Genomic DNA, 22,683 nt, shown 5'->3' with positions numbered 1-22,683 from the left:
CTCCTTATTTTCTTCACAATGTTTATCTTTAAAATTGATGTCTTATTTATTGTTTGCTTTGACTACCTCCATTCATTAGAACATAAGCTCCACAAGAGCCTGGATTTTGCCCTCTTGTTCACAACTATGTATCATCAGTGCCTAGAAAAGTGCTTGATATAACAAGCCTAAAATTTATTTGTTGAAAGAATATCAGGTCATTGTTATTGCATATGTACATCTCTTAAACCAAAATGCCTGCCAGATAACACCCTGTTAGATTTTTTATTGGTTTCAATTCCAGGGTTCTAGACTGTACAGATAGTTTCCAATGTTCAGTTCATTCATCCAGCAAACACTAAGTACCACCTTGTGCCAGGTGCTGGGTTACAACAGAAGACAAAATAAACATGGTTCCTCTTCTCCTGGAGCTTACAGTCCATCTAAACAAACAACCAGGCAATTACAACGGTGTCTAAGTGCTATTATAAGGAAAGTACAATCTTCTAGAAAGGTGTTTAGGAGGGCCATCTTTGCAAGACAAACTAGCTGGGTTAGTGAAAGCTTCCTTAACATCCACAATGTTAAGTCAGTGGCGGCTAAAGCAAGCATGGAGATCATGCTGGACAGAAGCCATCCCATCTACTTCCTCCTATGAATTAGAAAGCACTCTGAAGACAGGTATTGCTTCTTTTTTATCTGGGTCTACTCCAGAGTTTAGTTCAGCACATTAAACAGATCATCAATAAATTTTTGAGTTGCATGGAAAAAACAATTGCTTATAGCTAAAAGTACTGACTTGCATTCAGAGAAGCTGAATAGGTTTCAGCCAAAGCTTAAAAATTCACTTTTCTTTGTGTGGAAACTAAAAGTTTGCAGTGTGCAAATAGTATTCTATAACTTGGTTAGCCTGATATTGTGAATTATTCTGGTTATAATACATAGATAAAAGCTTAACAAATGTCCCTTTCCATCTTAGACAATACAAAACAGAAACTCAAGCTCAGCACTTCATTACATCAGATATAAATGAAACTAAATATCTGACTTTTGAATACACATAAGCCCAGAAATACTCAACATTTTGAAGGTATAACTGATTTTAAAATGCTTTTGGTAAAAACTGGTATTTCCATTTTATATCTTAACAAGTGAATAAATTGCCAAAGTACTTAGCAAAGTCTATAGCTTTGTTGTTCAATATGGTCGCCACTAGCGACCACTTGAATTATGGCTAGTCTGAATGAAGACATGCTGTAAAATGCACACCAGATTTCAAAGACTATAAGGAAAGAAGAACGTTAGACATCTCAGTCATTTTTACATTTCTATATTGAATTTTATGTTGAAATTCTATTTTGGATCCATTAGACAGTATTACACACTATTTATAATAGCCAGGACATGAAAACAACCTACATACTCATTAACAGATGAATGGATAAAGAAAATGTGGCACACAGATACCACAGTGGAATATTACAATATACAATGGAAATTCAGCCATCTAAAGAACAAAATAATGTCATCTGCAGTGACTTGGATGTACCTAGAGATTGTCATACTAAGTAAAGTAAGTCAAAGACAAATACGCTATCGCTTATACGTGGGATCTAAAAAAAGTGGTACAAGCAAACCTATTTACAAAACAAATAGTCACAGATGCAGAAAACAAACTTATAGTTATCAAGGGGGAAAGCAGGGGAGGGATAAATTGGGAGATTGGGATTGACATATACACACTGCTATGTATAAAATAGATAACTAAGAAGAACCTATCATATAGCATAGGGAACTCAGTACACCTAGTGACCTATTTGGGAAAAGAATCTAAAAAAGGGTGGATTTATGTAAGTGTATAACTGATTCACCTTGCTGTACATCAAAAAACACAACACTGCAAATCAACTTCAAATCAACTGTACTTCAATAAAAATTATAAAATAAAAAATGCCATGTTCCTTTATACTTTTTAAATGTGGTACTAGAAAAATTTATATTATTCATGGGGCTTATGCTATAGGAGATTGTAGCAGACTGAATAGATAATAATTTGCAGAACATGCACAACCATTTAACAAATATGATACTGCTGAGACAGTTACATTTAAATTTAAATTTATTTAAATTCACACTTAAACATTTTGCTGCCTTCACTATTTATGTTCTCTAAAGTATCAGGGAGAAATGAGACATTTTCTAAAGTATTTCAAATGTTAAGAACCACTACTTTATAAACTAGAGATTCACTGACTTATTAACTTTTTTTGAGGAATAGAGAAAGAGGCTAAATAGGAGGCTAGCTAGTCAATGTGTAAAGCACTTCACATTGACTCTTAATAAGAAGCTTTACAGAAAATACACAACTGCAAGTAAAAGGAAAGATGATCTTGTCTTTACCTGTTGGGGTAGCATTTTACATAGATGTGATGGTCCAAAAAAATAAGTCCTAGAGTTTCTAAATTAGGAGAGGTATTTTAAGAATGGAAGGAAAGGAAGAAGACTCTGTAGGAATAACTTCAACAGCAGTTTCTAAAACAGAGAAGCTATAGAGAATTCCTGGCTTACAGAACCCTATTTAGTCTTTCTGAATTAAGAATATTATTTTAATATACATATTATATAGTTATACATTTACAAATTAAGTATAATGAACTTTTGCTAGCTCACATAAACTTTATCCATCTGGAGTACAAGTATTTTTTTCTCTAATTTGTCACATATAATTTGCCATACTTTTAATACTGAGGAATATGGAGGAATTATTGCCAATCCAAAGAGATACTCATGAGTAACAGAAAAATACACCTAAAATGGTTTCTGCTAGCCTTTATTTGAGAAAATTTACACAAAAATCCCAATCCAACACTTACAAGTGAATCTGTATAAATCCCACATGCCTCTTTCCATTAAACAAACAGAAAAACAGCTTATGATGGGCTTATGACAATGATACAACAAAGCATACTTAAAACTATCACTCTGATCAGTAATTTAGACTGTGTTGAACCACAGATCCCCAAATGGAGGAAAACATAACATCCTTGTTTTTAAAGTTGATTTGCTCTTGCACTAGTCTTTTATCAAAAGCAAATAATTTTACTTTTCAGATAAAATCAAAGTGTAATATCAATGAACGTTAAACCCAAAGCACAAATGTCCAACTTGGCAGTCTTAACATAAGGAAAAGAAAGGACGTGAAAGAATTTCAGTTTCACAGTCACGTTTGGGAACAAAACATTAGCAAAATAAAATGTTTTCCTCTCCTATCCTCTTCTTTGACACTTTGTCAGAAGACTATAACCAATGGAGCGGCTTTCATTGCTTCTAAAAAGGGGAAAGGCACCAGATGGAAACGAGGATCTTGTTTGGCCAATGGTACGAAACAGAATTTCACCTTTAAATGTCTGAAGATGGAGCTTAACTCAGAGGTTGGGTTATTCTCAACCTGTTTGGATGTATCCTCTGTTGTTTAGTATAAGTAATACCACAGACTTTCTCAACATCTGTTGCTCTTATGGGGTGTCCCTGATGGCTCAGCTGGTAAAGAATCTGCCTGCAATGCAGGAGACCTGGGTTCGATCCCTGGGTTGGGAAGAACCCCTGGAGAAGGGAATGGCTACCCACTCCAGTATTCTGGCATGGAGAATTCCATACTGTATAGTCCATGGGGTTACAAACAGTCGGGCACGACTGAGCGACTTTCACTGAAACTAAACACTGTTGCCCTTATGGTGAGATTTGGTCAGGTTCTCAGAAGCAGTACCTATTTTTCAACAGCAGATGGCAGTGTTACACAAACTGATGAAAGAACCACTTCCATGCCACAAGGGAGGAATTCGTTGAGTGTGTGCTCAGTTGCTGAGTCGTGTCCGACTCTTTGCGACTCCATGGACTGTTGCCCACCAGGCTCAGACTTTATCCATGGGATTTCCTAGGCAAGAACACTGGAGTGGGTTGCCATTTCCTTCTCCAAGGGATCTTCCTGACCCAGGGATGGAACCCATGTCTCCTGCATTAGTAGGTGTATTCTTTACCACTGAGCCATCTGGGAAGTCCAAGAATTCATACAGGGAGTCAAGAGAGGATGAAAAGCCTTTTGTGTTTACAGTAGCTGGAACATTAACAGAACAGGCTGAGATTTTAGCAACATAATTTGCCCCCCTTCCCCCTTGGTACTTTATCCAGGTCATCACAACAGTGTTCTGTTAATTCTAATATGCTGCTGCTTAACTGCAAGCTGCACAGCCCTAAGTCCCGTAATTCTTGTCATTGCAATGGGACAAGCCCTGCAAGAGTCAGTAGACTTAAAAAAAAAAAGAGAGAGATTACAGAAAAGACAAACTCCCACCCACTTTACTGGGAGAAGTGGGGAAAATGTCAGGTGATATTATATGTCACTGTCAATGAGCACAGTCATTTGTGCCCACACTTTCTCTTATTCATATTAGTATTGGCCTTTAGGTAGGCACATGTCCCAAAGCGATTCTTGGCTTTGCTTTTACAACAAATATTTTCAAGTATTTACTCGATTCATGATCCTTCTAGGTGTGTTTACTTCATATATCTTAATCTCCTCGTGAACACATGAGAACAGAAATAAAGTCAGTGACTTACCATGTAAGAATACTTGGCAAATTTTACTTGTTTTTTCTTCTGTAGAAGTTATGTTAAAATTTAAGCAACCACAAAACTGACAAAGGACTTGTTTCTAGGATATATAAGGAATTCTCAAACTCAATAGCATAAATCAACTATACTTCAATTAAAAAAAAAGCCTCAGTAGTGAAAAGAACAGTCTAATCATAAAATGGGCAAAAGAACAGATATTTCACTGAAGAAGATATACAGATAGCAAATAAACACATGAAAAGATGTTCAAACACCATTTGCTAATAGGAAGATACAAATTAAAACCACATGCCTCTCAGAATGACTAAAAAGACTTTTTAAAAAATAATAGCAAATACTGCTGAGGATGTTGAGAAACTGGATTGGTCAGACATTGCTACTGGGAACGTAAAATGACACAGTAACTCTGGATAAAGAAGAGGACGGTTTCTTACAAAAATAAACGTGTTTACCATACAACCCAGCAACTGCTCCTTTGGGCACTTATCCCAGAGAAATGAAATTTGTGTTCACATAAAAACCTGTACATGAATGTTCACAGCAGTTTTATTAGTAATGGCCCAAAACGGAAAACAACACTGATGTCCTTCAACAGGTGACTGGTGAAACCAGGGTACACCCACACCATGAAAGACTCCTAAGCAATAGAGACACAAACTACTGACAGATGCAACAACCTGGATACATTTCAAGGGCATTATGCTGAGTGAAAAAAGTCCATCTCAAAAGGTTGTATATATATACCGTATGATTCCATTTATATAACATTCTTGAAATGACAAAATTAGAGAGATGGAGAACAGCTTAGTGGCTGCCAGAGGCTGGGGCTTGGGGTTACAGAAGGAGATGACTGCGGCTATAAAAGGGAACCACAATGGATCCATGTGATGAAATGGTTCTGCATCTCGTGGTGGTCACACAAATCCATACATGTGATAAAACTGCATGGAACTAAACACACATAAATACACAAAAAGAGAAAAGTTCAAGCAGCTGAGCACAAATGTTTTAATTCTCTAAAGTGAAATTTCTTTAAGAGCTATCTACAGTTCAAAGCTCGTTCCTATGAGGTGTCACAGCCATCAGCCTTCTGAGAGACATAAAACTATGAAAAGGGATCACCAGAAGCTAACTACACATTTCAGCTAAGGGTCAAGAGGAAGTTAAGGGTGTTGTCACACGGAAATCCAAAGAGGACAATCAGAAAGAAACAAGTTCAACATGGTCATACAAATGTTGGTAAAACAAGAAGAATGGAAGCCCAAGCTGGTGAGCAAGTGGGAGAAGGAAAGAAAACATGGTTCAAACAGATCATACGAGGAAACCCAGTACAAATGCTGGCTTTGGCATTATCTAGGTAACCCCTGTTTTTTGTCATAGGTGACTCTAATAATAGTCTTGTTGCAAAACCAGTCCAAATCCTACCAGGTTAAAAAGAAGTCCCTCTTTGACTTCTTGGGTGAATGTGGTAACCCACGTCCTCCCACATCAAAGAGATCAGTTCTGGCAAGAAAGCTCCAAGGTGCCTTGATGGTGCTGTTGGTAGGATGCCTTTTGCCAGGCACGTCCCAGCGATGTTCTGCTGGCCAAGATTCAAGGTGGGAGGAGACTGGGCTTTATTACTCAATCAACTTCTTGGCTTTGAAGAAGCGACGCAGGTAGAAGACCTGCCAGGTGGCCAGACCAATGAGGCAGAACATTGAAAAGATGCTGAAGTACAGGACCCGAGTGTTTGTGGACTCTAAAACAAAACAAAACAAAAAGCAGTGTAAATATAATGAAGGAGGCTCAACAGGCTAAATGGCCAGGGGAAAAGGCAATTAATTAGCTTCACTCTGCCCCTAAACCTTACAGTAGGACTTCAGATAGTTTTTTCTTTCATTTTCATCTGATCTGATATATAAATGTTAAAATTACAAAGATTAGTGCTATTAATTTGATACACTAAGCTGACTGATATGATCAATTGCTTATTACAGAAAAAAATGCTATTCCCTTGAAAATCAAACAGGGCTCATTTACCTGTAACAGCAACAGCACTGAAGTGAGCAACTGCCCTTCCATAAAATGCCCTTTGGTAAAACTGAGAAAGGGGTACACCAGGATTTAAAGTATGGGGACCTATCTCCTTTATGGTGCTGAGAAAGTAAGAGTCACTGAGAAGTAAGAGTCGCCCTCCCCTCACCATTGGTATCGCGCATCTCCTCTTCTCGCTTCTTCATGTAGGCAAAATCATTAACAATAGACTCTGAAAGGTCTTCTAGGCGTCGTAGCTCCACCTCCAAAGGTTTGAGCTTCTCAACTTTTGCAATCTGGAAAAGAAAGGAATTATGAACCCATTCCCTAAAAAAATTGCTCTGCTCAAGAGCTCTATGTAACAGAGGTGTCTTTTTAAAAGTTTCACCGATCTTAAAATCCATCATCATTCTAACACATTTTAAAATTTGGGCTTCTTCCCTGCCCTACTGTCTAGATGTTTCCATCTCAGACTTTTTATATACTTTAATTTTGATTAAAACCTCCTTAGAAATACTAATAATATGGTAGGCTATATTTCCCAAGATTTCTGACTTTAATAAAGCATTTTACTTGCCATTTCACTTTTGTCTAAGAAATAAGCAATATTATTAGACATAAGTGTGAGCATCATAGTATTAGTCAAATGTGATTTTAAGAAGAGAACATACCAAATTCCCAATAGGGAATGCACAGGAATGAGAGAGTACAGATAACTATAGCACTAAGATAGTAACTCAAACTGCAATGCCAGTTATCAAAATAAATCCCCAAGGATATCCCTGTGTGCTAAGGAATACAGAGTGTGAGAAATAAACTTGCTTCTTTTTTCAACCCAGACCACTGTGAAACCTCTAAGAGCATCTAGTAACTGAAGGCACATATGACCAGAACAAGGATTTCATTATTCTATTTGTTTTTTTTCTTATCAATCTTAATTATGATTTGCTTTAAAAACAGGGATATAGTATCAGAGCTTTCCAGATCTTAAAACTCATGTACCAGTTGCTCTTAATTTTCTACCACAGAGAATTCTTCAAAAAATATTTCTGCATCTGCTTCTTTATTCCCTATACATTCTCTACATAACTCCCTACTTTTTCTTCTTTTTTGTCCAATGAAACTTTCTTGTACTTTCTCTGTTAAATGTTGACAGCACTTAACGTGAAGTGAATGGGAACAGTTTGAGGGTGTTCTTATGTTCTATTTACTGAAGAACAAGACAAAGTTATTAAAAAAAAAAAGAAAACTAGAAACTGTTAAGATAGGGATATAAAAATTGACTTTATATTTAAGGTACCTAAAAATATGATGATGGGTTTGTAATGATCCACCTAAGTTCTTTCACTGGATGTACATTTTCTCATAAAGGGTTGGGTAGAGTTAATGGCACGACAGCTTCAGAACAGAGTAAAGCTAACTGGGTATGAGATTTACACAACAGTCAATACATTGAGCTAACACTCCTAGCTGAGCACACACATGTCAGGTTTTACCATTAACCTACAATACACATCTATTAATTGATCTCACATAGAGATGGAGAGCAAAGAAACCCCCCCAGGAAAAGGATACAAGACACATAATTAAATAAGCTGAACCTTAGCCTGTTTAACATTTTCCCTCCTGGTATATGCTTTCCCCTCCAAAGCTTCTTGAATGTGATAGTATAAAGGCAACAGCATGATACATCTTTATAGAGGTAAATGATTTAAGGCTCCCTAGATAGAAACATGGGCTTCCCTGGTAGCTCAGCTTCCCACGGTTGCTCCCTGCTGTGTGAGAGACCTGGGTTTGATCCCTGGGTCGGGAAGATCCCCTGGAGGAAGGCATGGCAGTCCACTCCAGTATTCTTGCCTGGAGAATCACCACAGACAGAGAAGCCTGGAAAGGGCTCCAGTCCATGGGGTTGCAGAGTCGGACACAACCGGACAGCTGAGCACAAGCACATGCAGACAGGAACTTACAAAAGGAGCTGGAAGCGAAACTGTGGCTGTGCCTTTCTGTGTCAGCTGGAACTAATATTCTTAAAAATCACTTTGAAGACTACTTCTAAATCCCTATACTGTTTTGGGCTTAAGAAACAAGAGCCCAAAGGCCTAAGATCCAAAACAGGAGGACAGAATGAAAATAAATTTGGTACTGAGAACAGCCTTAGTAGATAGTCTCCTAAACCTGTTTGCAATCCTTTTCCTTTCTGGTGCCTCCTTAATTTTTTAGTTGCACAAAAAACATATTCCTCCTACTAAAGAATTTAAATTATTCAGAAGTAAAGAAAATAAAAACAAAAGACCCATCTTCACAGCTCCTCAATCCCTACATCCACCCATTCCTCCCTAAAGATAACTTTGGTTATGAATTTAGTATAGATCTTTCAAGACTTTGATAGAAGATAACACACTATTTATGCCTTTGTGTGTATACAAATGTACAAAGGAAAATATAATTTAAAACGTATCTATAAATGTGACCATAATGTATATGTTGTTCTATGGCTTCCTTTTTTTATTTAATAAAATCTTTCTAAACACTTCAGTGCTTGTAGATTTACCCCATTCTTCTTAACTGCTGCACAGTATTCCATATGGTACACAGGCCACTGTTTAATCATTCAATTTCCTAACCCCTTTTCTGGTATAGCTCCTACTCTAGACGCTATACTTCTATTCATAACATATCATCCAAGTTGAATCTCATTTCCCCAATGAAATCCCTACTCAATCCTGTCTTTAATTCAGTAAATTACCTCCAGACTTCTGAGTGGGATGAACATCAGTACAAAGAGCTAACAAGAAAATCTCTATCAATATCCCTACTGACTGTTCTGCTACTCTAAACATCTGATTTAATGTTCATAGAGTCTTTAAGAATGTGAAATTAAACCTGTTTCATGGAGGCAGGCCATTATTATTCTAGTCTACTTTTCTCTTCCATGATTAGAAGGATGATGTGTGTTTTGCCAAGTTTGATAAAAGCAAAAGCCTATTTCACAGGTTCTCCACTAGGAGGTAGCATTCCCCTTTTAGGCTGCATTTAACCATTAAATAAATACCAGGGCTCAAAGAGACTTCATTTTACAAATGAGGAAACTGACAATTTCATAAAGTTACTCAGTCCTCTGAGTGCAAGACCAAGACCTCCAGTACCATAGTCTCATGACTCCCTATTCAGGGTCACCAAAGCATTTATTTAGCATCAAAACTGCAAAGCTCTGCTATAAAATGTAAGCAAAAAGGAATCCCTGACTTCCAAGCGCATACATATTCAGTGTATCCAAATCCCACCTATCTTGCCAGCCTTAACCATGAAGTCTCCTTTAACCACTACTGTCCACACTGATTCCCTCTTCTCTAAAGCCCCACAACACTTAAGACTGCCACACAATTAACACTCATAACACTGTCATATCCACGTTGTTTTGCTTTTATCCTTTCCCCCCACACTAGTTTGGATCTTGAATGCAACAGCATTAGAATGATATATACTTTGTGTCGTCCCACATGCCTGATATACAGTACATACTTGAAGCTGACCCATTATGTCCATTCTATGCCTTCTTTAAGGAGTCAACTTCCTATAGCAGATATTAAGTGCTGCTGGTCCCCTGAAGCCAAGTGCTTCTTGAATGTTAAGAGCATCAACTGTCACTCAGCATTCACCTTCACCAGGCCCACTGCCAGGAGAAAGTTTTCTCTACCACAGTATCTATCACTCTCATCTGTAGGGGGAGGTACTGTTTGAAAAAGCTTACACATCTACAATACCTCCCAAATAACTGTACAGTGACCCTTAAACTATACCCAAATCTTCCATTCCTCTAATGATGATTTGAATTCTGAAGAGTTCAGAGTTCTATGGTAAATCTGAAAGACTGTTTCTTGAAACACACACGTGGAACCAGCCTCTAGGGAATCACTGGATTCTTTCCCTTGGTGGAACTTTGAGAAACTCAAGACAGAAGCTTCACGAGGAGAGCCAGATTCAGGCAAATGACTGTTATCTCCATACCCACATCCTCAACCCCTGCAAATTTTAGAAGCATAGCAATAAAAGAGGAAACCATCCAGTCTTAACACAATCAAGACAATGAAGATAGACTTACACCCAAAGCCAAGTCTTCTTTTGCACGAGGGCACATGGATTACAGGATTCTTCAACAAAGGTCAGAAGGTCAACAACATGCCAAAATAAGTCCAGAAAAGACTGCCAATCTTAGGACTAAATGAATGAAATTTAGAAAGATCCTATTCACTCTGTCATAGCCGTGTGGCAGCTTCTAGGCAGGGCAGGAGAAGGGAGCTAAAATCTACTGAACTGATCACCTATGTGTCAAGTAGCTTACCCATGTTATTTATTTAAGCTATGTCAAGAAAGGGCTTTTGGATCTAGTATGTAGAACCAGAGTTCCTCCTTCATGAGGGCATTCAGAGAAACAGAGCTTTTGAAAAGGCTTCAGCTGATGCTTCAAAAAGTGCAACTGCGTTTTTGGTGTATCTGTTGGTAGCAAATGGCATACTAATAGAACCTTCAGGCAAAACATGATTTTAGTTGTGCTGAAAATACTGACATCTAAGCAGGAAGGGACATACACAGCCCAGCGAGTTAGAGGATATGTCAGACAGCTCCTTCCTGGTGGGATAACTGCCTTCATTCCCACAACTGTAAGATTAGATAATAAGTCTCTGCAAACAGCTGTTCTAGCTCACAGACCACAAACTAAAAAGAAATGGCTCAATTCACATACTGATCCTACGAAAATGGGACCCTCTTAGGGGATAGTGGTGAGAGATCCTTAAAATCTATTGGAGGGAATTAAAAATGTTTTATTTCTGAGGAAATATGCATTCTTTCTATTTAAAGATTTCAAACTACAAAACTATATTTCTTTACAAAACGTCAACCATTCTGCCTTCAAATAATGTCACCTTACATTTATTTACATAGCAATTCACATGCGTTAACTAAACCTCCATAACAATTTGGTAGGTAGTGTGGTACTCTGTCCAGGTGTTTAGACAATGATTACTACTTAATTGTACAGGACCATGTGGGATTTCAGAATTATGAAGTCCACAAATGTGAGGGAGACAGACGTTTGATGTGAAAAAACATTAAAAGAAACATGCCACCTTCCTGAATCCAAACAGTGATGCTGAAGGGCCCCAATCCTCTGGAGATAAAGCCTTGCCCTCGCCCCCAGGGCCTTAAGTTAAATGCCTCAAAACCTCTACTAATGCCCAGTGCTCTCTGGTAATAAACTACACAGCAAGCGCTTCTATCATCCATGTTCCTGTCACAGGCATTGGACCAGGGACAACTAAACAGCCATTTCTGAGCAAGGTTCAAGGGAGCCGGCCTAGCTTTGTCCTGAGAAAAGGGCTTTGGTCTTTGGCCTGTGTCATAATCACATGTCATCCTCCGTCTCAGTTTGATCTGCTTTTTGATTGAGGGGTGGGGGAGTGGGGAGGTAGGTCACCGAAGAAAGTAATGGGAGGAGTTTCTTGGTTAAGAAAGAGAATTTTGAGCTGTGTTGTAACCATGTGCGTAAAGAAAGGCTTAGGACGTGCCAGACTGCTGAAGCAGGAAGCAGCAAAGGAAGCACCGTGGTTTCCTTTCTGCTAGGGATTCCCCTCTTGGGTTAAGTAAAAGGTCAGGAAAGATAAAGGCCCTTTCCTAGTGTCAACAAAGTCCAAGCATGATGGAAATTCCAGGAGGTACAGGGGTATGGGGGTTCTAAAATGCTATACAGTGGTGATGTCCACGTTCTTGTGTATGTAAACTCAGAATAATACTGTCTGTTTTAGAGAAGCAGCAGCTATGTCTAGTATCTAATCTGAGGGTGAGAATATAGCAGCAGTATTCAAAAACTGAAAATTCTTTTACCTATTCTTCAACCTCATAATAATACAACATTTTTCTTAGTGTTTTATATCATATAACAGTGCTTTAACTTACTAAATACAATTAGGATTCCTCTGACTCATAAAAGTTTAAAAGGATTTTTCAATTTACTCTTAAGTTCATTGAACAAAAAAGCTCTTGGCTTTATTTCTTTTAATTAAACTAGCCTGGAGACAGAAACAAGCCAACTAAAGTCTCTATCAGGAATTGCCTTCCATTCACAACTGCATCACTTGCTCCGATTTACTTACAAATAACTCAGTCTAGTCTTGTTCAACTGAACACATGAACTAAGAAAAAAGAGGAGACCTGGAGAGCCGCAATTACTGTACTACTACTTCCTGTTGCAGAGCCAGCCACTGGCTTCCAATCCTCTTCCATTTTAGGGTATTTCCTTTCCAAATTCTGACCAAAGATAGAATAACCTCTCCTGTTCCACCATTCCTAGAAAATTCTCTTAAAATCACTTAAAACAGCTTTCCTTTGTTTATTCAGTTTACATTCTTCAAAATCCATTTATACTTCCTGTAGCCCATTCTTCTATATGCCTTCAGGTACTTTCATAAAGAGACTGAGCTGGGTAAGAACACTCTTATCTTTCTGTAAAGATCAATCCTCCAGGCTTAAATAGGTCTTGTGGTTTTCACAGGTGCTCTTCATTTAAAGAAGCTGTGCTGCCCCCAGAGTCTCTCACAATAGATTAAAAGAGCCCAGTTCCCCTCCCCTAATTCTAAGCACACTTCCAGCTCCCCACCACCCAAATAAACGCCTATTTTTATTCTCTACAAAACATGCTGTCAGCAAAACTTCAAGTCTCTTGTAGTTTTTTTTCTTCCATCTTGCTCTCTTTTTGAAAAATTTGAAATTATTTTAATTAAAAGCTATTTTTGATTATTGTGTTTCTCAAAGACAACACAATTGTTCAAATCTAAACAGCACTGAATCTATGCCCTAGCGATATATATACATACATAGCTGTCAGTCTGGGAATAAAAACCATAGGAATTTAAAAAAAAAATCACTTTTCTTAACCTTGAACATCAACATTAACGGATTCTAGCTTTTAGAAATTCTAAGTATATATCTGGTTTCCGTCTCGAGAGCACTGCTGGCATGTGCTTGAGCGTTTTATCCCACCAACATTTCTACGGGACGGTTGGTCCAGTCATTTGGCTGACAGCACAGCCAGAATCATTGTTCAAGGCTGTTAACACAACTTTTTTATATCAAGCTGGCTGTCACATGACTGCTGAGAAAACCACAGCCTTCTGGGCAAAGCACAGCCTGTTGGCCTGACTGGGTCACAGAAGCCTCACAGGGCGGCGAGCTACTGCCTCCACTGGCTGTTAGGCAGGACGCACCTCTTCATAATTTTTCGCTTCCACTCCATGCTTCATGTCTAGGATCACGAGTTGGTCAGGTATCCGCCCTGTTCCTGAGAAAGAAATCAAAGGCTTCATTGTGAGGAATATTTAAAATTCCAGGAAATCACCCACCCGCCCTCCCTCTCCCTAACCCCTACCCTCTCAATAGAGGGAAACAGTCGCAACTCCTCCCCCTACTCAGCTGCAGAAAATTCCTGGCTCTGGTTAAAAATCACAAGCATTCCAGACAAAGCCTCTATGTGTGTGGGGTGCCGGAAAGCGACAAGAACACGCTGCTGGCAAACATCTCTGAGGGAGCAGGGCACACGATGCTGCAGCTGGCAGAACAGGAGCAGAACAGGAGAGGAGAGCACACACAGGCTCGCTGGGTTAGAAAACCCACTGCGGCGCGCAGACCAGCAGGCGGTGGGCACCCACGCAGGCTGCACAGGCACAGCTCCACATCCGAAAAAAGTCGGCCTGCGAAATTCTGAGAGAAGGATTACTAGTATATGCTAAGCTTGGATTACTTAACACAAATACGAGTACTGAAAGGTACACAGGATTTGTCTACTATTCCACTTATTTCAAAAGTTTTGGTCAATGTAAGGCCATTTCAATAGGTAAATAAAATGGTACAGGACTATCCCCACAAAGCCCTTAGAGGAGCCCAAGAAGAAACTTAATAGTAAGAATACAATTCTCAGGGATACTTCTTACAAACAGAAAAGTCCATTTGGGATATAGTAGGACCAACAGAGCAACGTTCCCATGAGAAATGGTAATCTGATCAAAAAGAATTCTACTCTTACCAAGTAGGAGAAAGGGAAAGATTGCAAAGAGCCCCAGAAAACTGCTCAGTACTCATCCTGTGGAATTCACCTGATTACTTAACTAACAACTACCTGCATGAAATCAGGAGTTCTGGGAAACAGTGCCACTTAAGCACTGTGGTTCCTGAGACCATAAGCCATACAGAACGGTACTGTACCCTGAGAAACACTGGAGATTTTCTGAAACATCAATTCAAAAAACAACTCACTGAGAACTCTCAAGGCACTAGGACTGTGGTGGTGACCGCAATCTCTGCCTTCAAATAATCTGATGGGCATCTAAGACACAAGTATGCAGGACAGCACAGTGAAAATACAAAGCAGTCTAAAACTTTAAGGAAAAAACAAAACCAAAACAGTTTAGATAATCCTGGCTATTGAGCAAAGGTTAGAAGAGGGAAGAGATTAGCTGTGGACAACACCTGAATGCAGATAAAGAAAGTATCTAGGCAGAAGGGAACACGTGGGCAAAGACTCAGCTATTGAAAGGAATGGAGGACTTCCCTGGTGGTACAGTGGATAAGAAGCCACCCGCCACAACTAAAAAATAGCCCCCACTTGCCTCAACTAGAGAAAGCCTGCGAGCAGCAACAAAGATCCAGCACAACCAAAAATAAATAACCAGGAAGGAAGAAAAGAGGGTAGCATGTTTAAAAGACAGTAAAGACGTTCTTTTGGATAAACCGGACAGGTCAAGTTGAAAGCAATAAAGTAAGACTCAATAGGTAGGGTCAAGAAACTAAGTCCTGGTGGTCCAGTGACTAAGGCTCTGCAGTCCCAACACAGGGGCCCCGGGTTTGATCCCTGGTCAGGGAACTAGATCCCGCATGCTACCACTAAGAGTTCACATGCCACCACTAGAAAGTCCACATGCTGCAACAAAGACTGAAGATTCCAAAACTAAGGCCCAGTCAAATGAATAAATAAATACCGCTAATCACTTCAGTCGTGTCTGACTCAGTGTGACCCCATAGACAGCAGCCCACCAGGCTCCCCCGTCCTTGGGATTCTCCAGGCAAGAACACTGGAGTGGGTTGCCATTTCCTTCTCCAAAATAAATACTAGGGAAAAAAAAAAAAGAAAGAAACTAAGCCAAATCACAGATCCCTTCTGAGCATTAAACTAATTAGGTTTCCAAGAACAAAAGAAAGCAAAACAAAAAGGGACCCTCAGAGAGGTGTCTTCTCCCAAATCCAAATTTTTTGCTTCTTTTTCCTCATTTAAAAGTGAAATCCAAGCAGCTCATAGCTCCATCTGCTCCAAATGATCAAGATACTCTCCTAACAGACTTCTCCCACAATCTCTCTGTCACAGCACAGCTTTAGCATTATTCAAACACAAGTGAAACCACAAAACCACAGACCACAGAGTCCAGAATATACAGTTTCTTGCACAGAATAGCCAGCCTATCCCCTTAGCTGACATCATGGCTCCAAAGGGTCTCCTTTGTAAAAAGACCCGTTAGTAATCTCTCTTTGCATTTGCCTGGCAAATGGACAATCTTTTAAAAGGTACCCAAAGATCACAGGGTATCAGGTCTTCATATCTGAATAAACAAATGGATAAACACAAATAAAACTAGAAATTGAGTGTTGACTATAATATGTGTGTGTATACACGTTTATACATAGACACACACAGTTTAAAACTAGTTCCTAGGCATTTACATGCATGGCATCAGCATATAAGAAATTTAAAACAAAAGATCTCTGCCTTCAAAGAACTCAAAATTGGGAGTGTAAAATATACACATAAGACATTTAAACAACACAAGGCTGTATGTGTGATACACGTGTATCTCCAGTAGTAAGTGATGCGCTATTCGGAAGAAGCCACAGTTACCCCCTTGGTATTTCTGAGACATGCTCAGCATCTCAAGGTGTTTGCTTTTTCCCCAAAGCCCTCATGACCATCTGACTTATATTTGCCTATTATCTATTTGCTCCAATGAAAATGTAAGCTCCACTGAGAGCAGAGACTTCTGTTGTATTCACTGCTATCTCCCCAACACCTAGAACAGCAATGGATAAGTCAGTTAATTGAGATATTAAGCAGACTAGAATGGCTGAGGGATGTATTCAAAAACATGTATTCTAAAGGTTCAGGTCAGTTCAGTTTAGTCGCTCAGTCGTGTCTGACTCTTTGCGACCCCATGAATCACAGCATGCCAGGCCTCCCTGTCCATCACCAACTCCCAGAGTTCACTAAAACTCACATCCATCGAGTTGGTGATAACATCCAGCCATCTCATTCTCTGTCGTCCCCTTCTCCTCCTGCCCCCAACCCCTCCCAACATCAGAGTCTTTTCCAATGAGTCAACTCTTCGCATGAGGTGGCCAAAGTATTGGAGTTTCAGCTTTAGCATCAGTCCTTCCAATGAACACCCAGGACTGATCTCCTTTAGGATGGACTGGTTGGATCTCCTTGCAGTCCAAGGGACTCTCAAGAGTCTTCTTCAACACCACAGTTCAAAAGCATCAATTATTTGGTGCTCAGCTTTCTTCACAGTCCAACTCTCACATCCATACATGACCACTGGAAAAACCATAGCCTTGACTATATGGATCTTTGTTGGCAAAGTAATGTCTCTGCTTTTTAATATGCTGTCTAGGTTGGTTATAACTTTCCTTCCAAGGAGTAAGCGTCTTTTAATTTCATGGCTGCAATCACCATCTGCAGTGATTTTGGAGCCCCCCAAAATAAAGTCTGACACTGTTTCCACTGTTTCCCCATCTAAAGGTAAACTTATGTTAATATAGGAAGAGGGCATTCCAGCAAATGAATAAATGTGACAAGTTTAGAGGGAAAAATGAAACCAGAATGGCTGGAGCCTGATGTGCAGAGGGAGACAAGGCTGGATGGAGCAAGAATATAAAGGCTATTAAAAGCCACAGTGCCTAAAATCTCAGCTAGCTTGAAAATTTCATGATTCTGGGGTTCATTCTACAGAACAGGAACATTACTGCCACTATAAAGCAGCAAAACCTTTCAAAGAAGGACTGATATAATGAAAGTTTTAGGAGATAAATCTGGTGGCAGTATCTGGATATATGAAAAGCAGGGATACTGGTTAGAAGGCTATTGACATAATCCACAATTTTATAGTTGAGAGTTCAGAGTTGTGTGGTGGCAGATATAGGAGGTATTTTGAAAGAAGTATCAGCACAACTTGATGACAGACCAGAAAAGACATTAAGTATGAAATTTCAAAAATGTGAGCCCAGATAACTGGAAGGACAGTGGTAATACTGATGAAAAAAGGGAACTAGTCTGAAAGAGGTGGTCATGAATATAGTCTTAGATGTCTGAGTTTTGAGGTAAGAACAGTACAACCATCTAGAATACTATTGAGACATCCTGGAACTGGCAGGGAGAGGGGTATCAATCATGAAATCATTATTACAGTCTTTTCATGTTCCATTCTATTATTCCATTTACTTTGGGAGAACTCCTTTAGCTTTCAGACTAAATTGACCCATTTGAGCTCAAGGGGTCGGTTTTTGGTTAACTGTTAAAAGCTGCTAGTTCTTTTGCTATTCCTGGGAATCCATTGATGCTGTTGGTAAAGGTGCTTGCTTTTCTTCTAGGATCATTATGTTCTGAACACTGTATAAATGTAAAATTGCCAGAAGTCCTTTTGCTACCTTATGGAGAAAGCCTGAGAATAAAGTCAAATGGAGGCAAAAAGCTTTAAAAATGAGGTAAAATGCCCATGATGCTGTTAAAACCCCAAGATACTGTCATGCCTGAAGCCAGCACCACATTGTCGACTCCCCTGTTCGCAGTCACACAGTCTTTCTTTAAGCCAGTTTGAGTTTCGTTCTGTTTGTCCTGCAGCCCCAAAGGGCCCCAAGTAATATGGCAGGTATAAATGTATACAGTTTTTACAGTCTGGTATCCTTGAAGCTGAAGAGCAGGGAGTGAAGAAGCATCTGCTTTTTCACCAACCATCACGCGCAGAAGCCATCAGATAATCAATCAGCTTAAAAGTTTCTAAGGGCTCTTGGCCTTGATATGCACAGAACAAGCCACAGCAAGACACCAGGACTGGGAAGCAGCAAGTGCCCTGGAGATCAAAAAGTGTTTCTGACAAGATGTGATTTGTTAGACAGACCCTACTTCTAACCTCTAAGAAAACATGTCACTAGCATATAAATGCACTACTTTCTAGCATCTATACAAATTTTAACTCTGTTATTCAAGCCAAGTACAGCATTCAAGAAATGCCTACTCCTGTACATGCAGAACTCTACCCACTCGCTGACTCTGACTTATATGTGTATGCACCCCAGCAAATGTAGTTTTCATTTCCTCTTCCTGCCAGGAGAGGCCAGGAGAGAAAAAGTTCATGCTCTAACTTACTTGGAAGATGCTGCTTAATTCAGGGAAAACACTCTGATTTACTTACCCTTGCTCTCAAAACACACTTCAAACATGTCATAATCTTCAGTGGTAAAGGCAAACTTCCCCTTGGTCGCATCCTCCTTGGAGTACAGAATATGGCCAGCAGAATCTGTAATCTAAAAGAAAAAGTAAGTAAGAACAGACAGCAAATAATATTTGGGAAGAGAACTTATAGCAAGTGGAGAAATGGAAGAAAACACTGTCTATAAAAGACAGTCTATTATGATGATATGGTCCAAACAGTCCCAAAGACAAGAATTAGATTAGAAGGTGAAACCAAAATACAGTAAATTTCGAACATTCTAACAGTTGATACAGTTGATATAAGTGACTTTATTAGCAAAAGCTCGCTTTATAGATTGTAGGCCAGTATCACTTCCTAGAGAGAGATGTGTCACAAAAATACAAGTGGACAATTACCCAAAGAATATACTACAAAAGGAGAAAGGTATATGAGGACACATTTTTTGTATAACACAAATCTTGATGTGGTGCAAGTGGAGAGTGGAAATGGGGCCCCTGATACAAGGAGAGACAGAAAAGAAGGCTTGCTGGAGGACAAGTCTGGAAGAGCTGCTCCTGCAAATTTCATGTTAATTATGCCAAGGACTACAGGAGGTGTGGGAAGATAGGTGTGGGGATAACAAGTTACTTCTAAAAAAAGACATCTTTGCTTTCCACAAATAACAATTCCTGTCTTCTAAGTTGTTGGCTCTTCTAAGTTTTCCAAACTTAAACTGCCCCATTCCTAGAGAAAGGTCTGTAACACAAGCAGCAGCATATATTGCTAAGTGAATGATCGCAAATAAAGCAAGGGTTTGACACAATATTATGACAGACTGGGTCTCAGACTTCTTTTCTAGAGCACATGACTGTCTGGGCAGAAGGCACATTTCATTACCTAAGACAGGAAGCTACCTGCAAGGTGGAACACAAAAGGAGTGGATTCCTTATAATAAACTGGATGTTCTAATGCTGTCTGTAAATCAAGATTTGATTATAGGTGAGATTTTATTTTTTTAGGTGAGATTTTAAATACAAAAACTGAGTAGCATACATGTGAGTGTGAGTGTGAAGTCGCTCAGTCATGTCTGACTCTTTGCAACCCCATGGACTGTAGCCTACCAGGTTCCTCCATCCATGGGATTTTCCAGGCAAGAATACTGGAGTGGGTTGCCATTTCCTTCTCCAGGAGATCTTCCCGACCCAGGGATTGAACCCGGGTCTCCTGCATTGTAGGCAGACGCTTCACCGTCTGAGCCACCATTTAATTAAAGCACTTTAATAATATTAGTTATTTTTGAGTAGTGAGATTTCTCTACACTTTTTTTTTTTTTGAAATAAGAGTAATGTGATTCAACTTGCAATTTAGAAAGATAAATCTGCTAACACTGTGAAGAGACTCAATACTGTGAAGAGACCCAAGAGGGAAGAATACCAGAGATAAGAAGATGAGTTAGGACACTAACCCAGTTATCAGGTTAGAAATGATAAAAGCTGTGAGTATGGAGAGACAGGGGCCAGATTTGAGAAATTTTAAAAACAGAGAGCCCACAGAACAAGACCAAAAAACGTATGCCCACAAGGATTAAGTAAGCAGCATAAACTGAGTTTAATGGGCCAGTACAAGCCCACAAGGTGGCAAACAGCAAGCTCATAAAGGATTCCCTCTTAAACAATAAAAGAACATTTTTAAAATTTACTGTGAAGTTCTTAATTAAACAAAGGTAATATCAAGCCATAAAATCTGTCCATATGACATCAAGGAATAGAAAGTAATAAAGGTCTGTTTCTAGATAACACCTTCTGAAGGAAAAAGGCAAGGCAAAGTTCACAACTTATAAAGTAGGAAAGTGTTAATTGTATATGCACAGTAGCTGATGTCAAGAATATGTGAATACTCACTTCATAAAATAAGTGAGAATACAGGTCCACTGGGAATACAGACTCATTTAGAATTGGATTTTCTTGGACCATTCTAGGTAGTGGTCAGAGAAAACAGGTTCTTGGGCAGGTCCTGCTCCAGAAGCCTGACCCTCTTCCTTTGCCACACATTCAAGATAATATCCCCCTGCTTCAAAAGGATCAAGTAGCTTAGGCCCAAACACCAGGCAGATAAAGCAATTAAGAATTTAAGGAACAGAGTTCACCTGGAAGAAGAAACAAATAGGTGCTATCAAACAGAATGAAGGCACTAACAATTAGAACTAAGCAAATGGCATCTGCACAATAAATTTGGCTCTCAGTTTTCCGGAAGCCAAGATTAAGAAAGAAACAAGTTGGGCTATACATCATTTGTTTACTGATGAAAGCTCACAAATTTATCTTCAGAGATTAATTTTCCTGGAACTAAATGAGAAGAACAATTTATCAGGAAGGTCCTTGTGAAAAGACTGTGACCAATATTAGACTTTCCACTTTCAAACATGGCCTGGCTAAAGATACAAATATTAAGACAACTGAGACGGATCCTTTTAGTGACCCGCCATAACATCTACCTGATCTAATGCAGAGGCGGGACCTGAAGGAACTGGGTGAAAGCTCCTGAGCCCCAGGCCTCCATCCTCTAGCACCATCCTAGGTCCTCTGGCTGCCCTGGGAAATCTTAGCCTTACGAAAAGTTGCAATAAGGCTGGGACTACTTTTGGCCACTTACTGCTGCTGTAAGTGTGTGTGTGTGTGTGTGTGTGTGTGTGTGTGTGTGTGAATGTCAGGAAAAGATATCTTAAAATAATACTACCCATCCAGATCTTGGGTTCTAATTACCAATAATTACCTTTTATTCTTCAATAAAAGGCCCCCTTGGAGAAACAGCTGAATCCAGGACTGGGGCAAGAAACACACAAGATGAGCCCGGGGCATCTTGTAGTGCCAGGAAGTAGAGAAGCGCTCAAAAACAAACCAAGACAAAAAACGCCAATGGGGTATGTCAAAGGGACACATGAATTGAACGAAAGGACACCCAAAAACCAAAGCTGAAACAATCTGAGCAACAGAATAAAGTAGTACTGGACTGTAATGCAGAGTATAAAATAAACAGCCATGAATCCATACTGACATAAATGAACAAACAAAGAAGCAGGGGAGAATAGAAAAATCTCCCGTGAAGAACACTCTCAAATAATTTATGTAGAGACAACATCCTTAAGGAGGTCGAGCATAACTCCCCACTCAAGTGTGGGCCGTACACAGTGACTTCCTTCCAAAGAGTGCAGTACAGAAGGGGAGGAACTTGAGAAGCCTGACAGACACAACCTCTGCCACATGATCAAGGTCAATACAACTGTGATAATTCATGTTGACAGCATGCTCCTGTATGTTCCATACGGTATGACGAAAATGACACTTTACTTTTGTGTTCTTCCTTCCCCAAACCCATAATTCCAGGTTTCATCACAGGGAAAACATGAGATGAACTCTAACAGAGGGGTCTCTTATAACATACTTGACTGCTGCTGCTGCTGCTGCTAAGTCACTTCAGTCGTGTCCAACTCTTTGCGACACCATAGATGGCAGCCTACCAGGATCCCCCGTCCCTGGGATTCTCCAGGCAA

At 39.5% G+C, this 22,683-nt stretch overlaps 1 protein-coding gene across 1 annotated transcript in view; it reads right to left on the bottom strand.

Annotated features, from left to right (window-relative positions):
- Nucleotides 1-2,793: 2,793 nt before the first annotated feature.
- The window catches only part of TMED10 (transmembrane p24 trafficking protein 10), a 34,794-nt gene continuing 14,904 nt past the window's right edge, over nucleotides 2,794-22,683 (bottom strand). The window contains exons 2-5 of the mRNA XM_006053894.4: nucleotides 19,134-19,245; nucleotides 13,890-13,963; nucleotides 6,797-6,923; nucleotides 2,794-6,352 (exon numbers count right to left, since the gene is read on the bottom strand). Coding sequence (XP_006053956.1) covers nucleotides 6,231-6,352; nucleotides 6,797-6,923; nucleotides 13,890-13,963; nucleotides 19,134-19,245 — 435 coding nt within the window. The 3' untranslated portion in view covers nucleotides 2,794-6,230. The remainder of the gene's footprint in view (nucleotides 6,353-6,796; nucleotides 6,924-13,889; nucleotides 13,964-19,133; nucleotides 19,246-22,683) is intronic.

This window comes from Bubalus bubalis, chromosome 11, assembly GCF_019923935.1.
Source record: "Bubalus bubalis isolate 160015118507 breed Murrah chromosome 11, NDDB_SH_1, whole genome shotgun sequence".
NCBI classification, from domain to species: domain Eukaryota; kingdom Metazoa; phylum Chordata; class Mammalia; order Artiodactyla; family Bovidae; genus Bubalus; species Bubalus bubalis.
Note: the sequence above shows the minus strand (reverse complement) of the source record. Positions and strands in the feature narration are given on the sequence as shown.